The 7,652-nt window shown below is 32.2% G+C and overlaps 1 protein-coding gene across 3 annotated transcripts; it reads left to right on the top strand.

Moving 5' to 3' along the window:
• Nucleotides 1-2,836: 2,836 nt before the first annotated feature.
• On the top strand, nt 2,837-6,492 carry LOC109338501 (calcium-dependent protein kinase 26-like). Of its 3 annotated transcripts, none has more exons than XM_019575759.1 (6): nt 2,837-2,860; nt 3,249-3,395; nt 3,499-4,069; nt 4,175-4,471; nt 5,447-5,851; nt 5,929-6,492. In XM_019575759.1, exons 2-6 carry the CDS (start codon nt 3,351-3,353, stop codon nt 6,195-6,197), a joined length of 1,587 nt encoding a protein of 528 aa, XP_019431304.1. In that variant the 5' UTR covers nt 2,837-2,860; nt 3,249-3,350; the 3' UTR covers nt 6,198-6,492. The 3 variants fall into 3 exon arrangements, with proteins under 3 accessions (XP_019431304.1, XP_019431305.1, XP_019431303.1); XM_019575758.1 differs by lacking the exon at nt 2,837-2,860 and adding an exon at nt 2,867-2,952; XM_019575760.1 differs by having other exon boundaries at nt 3,249-4,069.
• Nucleotides 6,493-7,652: the final 1,160 nt, after the last annotated feature.

Here is a 7,652-nt window from a genome sequence, read left to right on the forward strand (position 1 = left end):
CACGTTCGATGCAAACAAAAATTTGGTATAATATTTTTTTGGGAACATATCACCCGTTAAAACCATACCGATTATCAAATCGGTCAAGATACTGCTACAGTGATTCAACCAATGATTCAGTAAACTTGTATATCGGTTAAACTGAACATACATACTTATATTTATATAGGTAGATACTCAAATTTACAATCCATATTTATAATCTATTCAAAATTTACATAAATAAATAACTTTAAGTCTTTAACAAATTCAAAGTCTAAATTAAAAAACATATATCAATCCAAAAGTATCACTTAACAACCACAAAATATAAATAGATGATATAAGTTCACAATTCACTCTATAAAACAAATAAATTTGGAGTTTTAACATTTGACATCAATGAGTCAAAATTGTCTTATATGAATATTATACTTTTCTACCAAATTCTATCTTTAGACAGTACTACAAGATTACACAAATGTCAGTGAGATTACATACGAATGTTAGGAACCAAAAGATGTAATCTAAGTATGTCTTGCAAGCATATGCCTTAAAATGTTGAAGAAGGCTTGGAAAAATGGGCCACATTGTAATGAATTTTTAAGTTTTTAAGTTTTTTTTAAAAAAAAAAAAAAATATGTGTATAAACCGGCCGGTTTAGTAAAATACAGACCGATTCACTGGTTTTTTACCAGTTTTGACTAGTTTTGATAGTTGACCGATTCAACACCTGTACTGTACTGGTTAAGGACCCAGTTCACCGGTTGAACCGGCTGGTACGATACAGTTTTTGTAACTATGATATCTACTATTCATAAAATATAAGTTAAAAATTTAATTATTAAATATTTTCTTAACCAATTAAAATTGATGGCACATGAAATGACATACTTTGTGAGATAAAATATATGCTCCCAACTTTTTTGATACTATCAAATAAATAATAATAGATGAAAATAGATACAATAGTAAACCTCTACAAATATTCACTTACTTCAAATTAATTAATTAACTTAATTTTATTGTCATTGTATTTCAACTCACAGATAAATAATAATTTCGTATACTCAATAAAAATGGAATAGAAAAATAAGAAACATAATGACTTGAAATTATCAATAAAATGACAAATAATAAATTAATTAGAAAGATAAAAGGTAAATGTGTCAAAGTGGAATGATTAAAAATATAAAAATGATTATGAAAAATGAGTTATACTTTGTTTTGATACATTAGTAAGAAGAAAATATAAGGTGTTAATAATTTTTATTCAAATTTATAAACAAAAATAGTTATATTAATGTTATTTAAAAAATATTACTAAAAATAATTTATTTAATTTTGTAATTTACAATAGTAAAAAGTAATGTTTAAAAATTAGACATACTATATAATTATATATTATATATATACATAAACAAGATACTTATGTCATTTTAAATACATTATATATAAATGTGTATTTTGTTTCCTCTCATATTTCTTCCATTACTGAACAATAAAATTATCATATCATTTTATATTATTTTTTCTTTTTTTCAACTATTTCCTTCTATTTTCTTTCAAAACTTTTATTTATTAACCAAACATAACATATAATTATATTCATTCTTTTTTATAGACAAATGTTATTAAGTTAATATTCATAGTATGTGAGACTCTAACTCCTCAATATTCTTATCATTCTATTTCTTAGAACTTTTACATTAATCATATAACCACCTTATCACTCTATATAGTTTTGAGTAAAGATTTTACACAATTGTATTCTTGTAGTTTGAATTTCGTATGTTGCCTTCACATCACATAACACTTTTTGCAAAATCCTCAATTGAAGGGCAAGGTGATCGGTCTAAGCGTTCCTTACCTTTAACAAGTTTAGGTATCGAAAAGAGCATATAACTTGAGCCTTACAAGATGAAAATGATTAAGAGTTAGATAACTTATGTAAAGCCACTCAAGAAATCTTCACTACGAATGGTACATATATAACACCTTGAAACTTTAGGACAATTAAATATATATACAAGAAAGACCCCGGACAACTCTAGAAATATATAAACAATGAAAGACTAATTTACCAGAATTTTAATCTAGCTTTAACTAAATTATCTTACTCAAATTTATATAGTTTAAAGAGCAGTATCCCCATAAAATCTAAGCTTAAATATCACATAGGTATGATTGATTAAACTTTTCTACTGAGATTGTTTTATCATAGAGGGGACTAATAAAAAATTGTTACTCAATGTGATACGATAAAAATATTTCAATAAAAAAGTAATAATTGAATTTTTTTTTTTAATAAAAATCAGATAGGAATCAAGCAGAATCTTTTTTCAATAAATTTCTCGCCTGACACAGGAATGGACAGGTTAGTGCATCCCATACTACAAATATTGTTATGAAAAAGAAAATATCCAGTAGTAGAATGTATGAGTTTCCTTTCACTTTCAAAAGTAATACAAATAAATAATTAATAATATATTAATTATATAAATATGGTAGATAGACATTAGAATATACTGTTATTCAATGACCAGGAATAAGGTAGTAAATGATTTATTATAGTAAAGTAGAAGTCTAAGTTGGAGTCCGAGGAAGCCTTCAATTTGATAAAGACAACCAAACAAAAACGACAAATTACAACACAACTCAAAACTGTTGTTGCTGTTGTTGTTTGAGGGGCCTTTGGCCAAAGCCTTCAATCAAACAACACACAATACAGCTCCAATCTCCCTCCATAGTTTTGAGCTCAACCACTTCTCCTTCACTATCACTTCCTCAAATTAAGTCCTTTCCAACCCTTAAGTATTCTCTGAAACCCGTGAGCTTGTGTTCTTGGTCTCTGTTTGGATCTGGGGTTGTTTAGTTTTAGGTGAATTATGATGGGTTTGTGTTTTTTCCCATTTTTTACCTTGTTCTAAGCTGGTTTGGCTTCTGGGTTTTGCAGTTTTAGACTCTGCAATGGTAATTCATGTTGAATTGTTGTGTTGGTTGTCTCATCTATCTCACCCATAAAAAAAGATTGTTTTTTTTATTTAGATGTTTAGCGGGGATGTGTTAGTACAATTTAACTTTTTGTGTAATTTGAAGCTGGAAAAGCTTGATTCTTAAGCTCAGTGTAACTTGTTTGGGTGTGGTTAGAACTTAGAAGTGATTACTAGTTTATTTTATTTAACTTGTTGTGAATAATTTTTTGTTTGCATTAACTAGGTAATATTTATGAAGTGATTGATGTGAGTTTTATTGACATTGTTTTTCAGATCAGCTGTTTTTGAATGAAGAAAGAGTGGTCCTAACTGAATCAAATTTCTCTTTGTCAAATATCATCCAAGTTGATATTCTTCAAAGATTCTGACTTTGAAATGGTGGTTTTGGACTTTAGTGCAAGTTTGACATTTGTGTCAAAGGTATTGTTGCTATCTCCTGATTCCTGAACCTGGACTTTCAATTCAACCATATTTGTGTTAGGCTACATTGTAACTTATATAAATTGGTATGGCTGTTCCCAAGAGCAACAGCGGCAATGAACCGTCTACTTCATACAAGTGTTATAAAGTAGCAGGCTTGGTGGGAACCATATTAGACACAAATCATACCTCTAATTTGAAAGATAGATACATTCTCGGGGAGCAGTTAGGTTTGGGACAGTTTGGTGTCATCCGAGCTTGCTACGACAAGCTGACAGGAGAGGTTTTGGCCTGTAAATCAATTGCGAAAGATAGGTTGGTTACTTCGAATGATCTGAGGAGTGTCAAACATGAGATTGAGATCATGGCTACTCTATCTGGGCACCCAAATGTTGTAGACCTCAAGGCAGTTTATGAAGAGGAAGATTATGTCCATTTGGTGATGGAGCTTTGTGCTGGAGGGGAACTGTTTCACCGATTAGAGAAGCATGGACGATTTTATGAATCTGAAGCTAGGGTTCTCTTTAGGCACCTAATGCAAGTTGTTTTGTATTGTCATGAAAATGGAGTTGTACATAGAGATTTGAAGCCGGAGAACATTCTCTTGGCAACAAGAGCCTCCTCATCTCCGATTAAATTGGCAGATTTTGGTCTTGCAACCTACATCAAGCCTGGTACGTGCTCTCTTTGCTTCCTTTGCAGATTATTAATCTGTGACTTCCGTTGGTCCTATGAAAATGTGTGGTTCTCATCTTCAAATATCGGGATTTTATAACCAGGACAAAGTTTGCACGGATTAGTTGGAAGTCCATTCTATATAGCTCCAGAGGTACTGGCAGGTGCATATAACCAGGCTGCTGATGTGTGGAGTGCTGGTGTTATTCTTTACATTCTATTGAGTGGGATGGCTCCATTTTGGGGTAAGACCAAGTCACGGATATTTGAAGCTGTTAAGGCTGCTCACCTGAGGTTCCCACCAGATCCTTGGGATCACATTTCTGAATCAGCTAAGGATTTGATCAAGGGAATGCTCTGTACAGAAGCTTCTCAAAGGCTCACTGCGCAGGAGGTTTTAGGTAAGTTTGCAGTTTTTCGTTTAGGGTTAGAGAGCATTTACTGAACCTATCTAATGAAGCTATTTTATTCGAATTTCGGATTCATCATTCAAGTTAGAGAGCATTTTAGACGAGCAGTATAATGATAGTTTAATGAATTGAACATAAGATTTATTACTATATTGAACATAAACTAACTTAATATGGAGCATTAATAATAAGCTCATTCTGCATATTAGACATAAAGCTTGGCAGTTCAACTAATTTAGATTACCGTGAATGTTTCTGCGATATGTTTATGCCATAACAGTATGGCAACAAAAACTATTAAAACTAATAGGAGATATTTTTAGGTATGAAATTAATCTTCATTAGTATGTGTTCAAAACTGCTTTTGTTTAAGAAATATAGGATGTAACTCTTTGGTCCTGCTCACCGCTCCCCGAAAGAGCATGTTTGTTTCTATTATCTTGGTTTTCTGCAAACTGTTTGATGTTGGTTTTCGCTCACGCAATATTTGAATATGAACATCGCATTGTGCACATGCATAATTTCTCTTGTACCATGTTTTGTTATTTTACTGTCCTCAACCCTAGGAATTTCAATTTCTCTACCTCATGAATCTATTACATGGCAAGCAGATAATGTCATATTTTAAGTGATCTTGCAATTATTTTGGTTTAATGCTTCTTGTTTTTAATGATCTTCAGACCTAAGATTTTAATTGGTTTCGGTATTATGTACCCAAACATGTTAAGATATTGCTATGGTGCAATTTCAATCTCACCTGTGCTTGTTTAGCACACCTGAAGGCCAATTCCTTTATTTAACAAACACATAACTTAATCAGATGGATAGTAGTTCCGATCTAATATTTTACATCTCTTCCCCGACCACTCTTAAGCATAGAAAAGTAGAGTAGATAGCAAAAAAGGAAAGAAATGAAAAATCAAATAACTATATTTTCTAAACGTCTTTTGAATTTTCCCTCTCTAGATCATTGCTGGATGGAAAACAATCACACAAATCTCGAACAACTAAGTGAACATAGAATTCAAAGTTGTGAAGAATGTGATGTTGGTCGCAGCTCGTTCACTGCCTCTTTTATGTCCAGAAACCAGGACATCAGCTTTGGTGTTGGATCACCTGCTTGTGATACTCAATCACCTACATTCACATGCAGATCGTCATTTTTTTCTTTCGTGGAACCAGTGACTCCTTGTTTAGTTTCTGGTGGCTTTTCATTTCAAAGTGCAGGCGATTCCACTAGTTTGGGATTTTCTTCTCCTATTCCCTCAATGCTTAGCTTTTCATTTCTCAGCCCAAGTCCTGTTGTTGAGCAAAAGAGTTGTAAATTAGATCGCTCAGCCAACATTTCAGATGTAAATGCCATTGCTGGAGGTATGCATAGAGTTTTTCACTTTAGCAGTTTATTTTTATGAGCTCCTTGGTCTGATTTTGTTTGAAACTTATTGCAGAAGTAAGCTTGGGAAAGTTGCTTTCACTACCAGATTCTACCCTTTGCTCCGCAAAATATGTTAAAGAAAATGATCATAAGCCTGTAGAGACTAAAAGAGCTGGTGTAACGAATGGACATAACCGGGTATTGGGAATCCACAGCAAGAGAAACCGGACAATTGGACTTGGTGAACACGAGGAAGTTGATTTTGTGGTGACTGAATCAGTGATCCGTTGGTCATCATGCACGCAACTCCCTACATCTTTGAGATCGTCTCTTGTATGTTAAATGGATAGACTTCTCAACTGATAAATTAAACAGTTTCTTGTTGTGCCTAAATTTCCGTGCAAGTTTTGCCTGCCTAACGCATGTATATGTTTCCTTATTCAGACTGTCATTACCGTTTGATCATCGGTACTGGTCGTGTAGTTTAGATTTGGTGGTGGTTTAATTGTGTGTCTGATTGAGAAGTTCTAATTGCTTAGTTTCTCTTCTTTTTTTCTTTACCTCATATTAAGTACCCTGAGAGTGTGAGTAAAAGGCACTCTGGCTGGTTTTTAATGGAAGTTGTATCTTGTTATTACTACAGCTATCTTCAAATGATGTTTATCCAACACTTTTTCAAGCTTGTGAACATATTAGTATTCTTTCTGCATAAATAGAAACTCTAGCTAAATGAAGGCATGCACATGTTTTTCACTTGATATTTCATCCGAATGTTAATGTTGTGATGATTTTGTACAAGTTCCTTAAGAACTTGAACTTAACACCTCTAGTTCAAATAGAATAGTCACTCCTCTCCCATACTAAAGAGTTCAGTATTGAAAAAGTGAATTTTTGTTTATTTTCTATTTTTTTATTAAAAAATATTAATTCATAGTCATTAAAGTTTAATTTTGTCACATGATATAATTATTATCCAATATTGGACTCTCCGGTAGTAGATAGGATCTAAATAGAATTTGTACACATTACAATTTTTAGTATCTTTAATGTTTTTTTGGATTTTTTTCCAGAAAAGAAACTATAGGTTCTAGCCAAATATCTATTTGTTAAGGTTTCACTTTGGGTTTTCTAATATTCTTAATTATGAACTAACCTAGACATACTACCTAAATGCTGATAAATTTCATTATCCAATGATGAACTTTGCTTCTACCATTTGTGCATGTTCCCATTATGATGTGGATAGCACTATTCTTACTTTGTGTGCTACCAAAACTTTCTAAACATGTGAAAACCCTTGAAAACTGCATCCTGTCTAGTAGATTATGGACCAACCTAGTTGGAATTAAATATGTTGAGCCAGCTAGTGATGGTTGTAATAAAGTTGTGCCCCACATCTCACTCTACAATGAATAATCATTATAGCACATAGCAATATGAGTAAAGGTGAGGGTGGATAAGTTTCTCACCATTTATTAGGCAAAAAGACAATGGCATAGATTTCAATTTCTTAACTTTCATCACATTTGATTCTGATTTTTTATTCAATCTCAAGTTCTTTATGTTCCCCTCCATAAATTTTGGTTCAGAATATGGATTGAACATCAAAATGTTCATTCTGGATTTGCCTAACTTAGTGCACATTAACATGTTTTCTTGTGTGCACCATGTGTTTGACAAAATGCTTTAATAAAAGTGAGTTATGTGTATGAGAAAATGACTACAAAACTTCTATTACTTATGCTTCAAAATTTTAGTTCTTTGTATAGATTGCTTGATTAACTGCACATGAACAAA

This window comes from Lupinus angustifolius, unplaced genomic scaffold, assembly GCF_001865875.1.
Source record: "Lupinus angustifolius cultivar Tanjil unplaced genomic scaffold, LupAngTanjil_v1.0 Scaffold_27_15, whole genome shotgun sequence".
Lineage (NCBI taxonomy): Eukaryota > Viridiplantae > Streptophyta > Magnoliopsida > Fabales > Fabaceae > Lupinus > Lupinus angustifolius.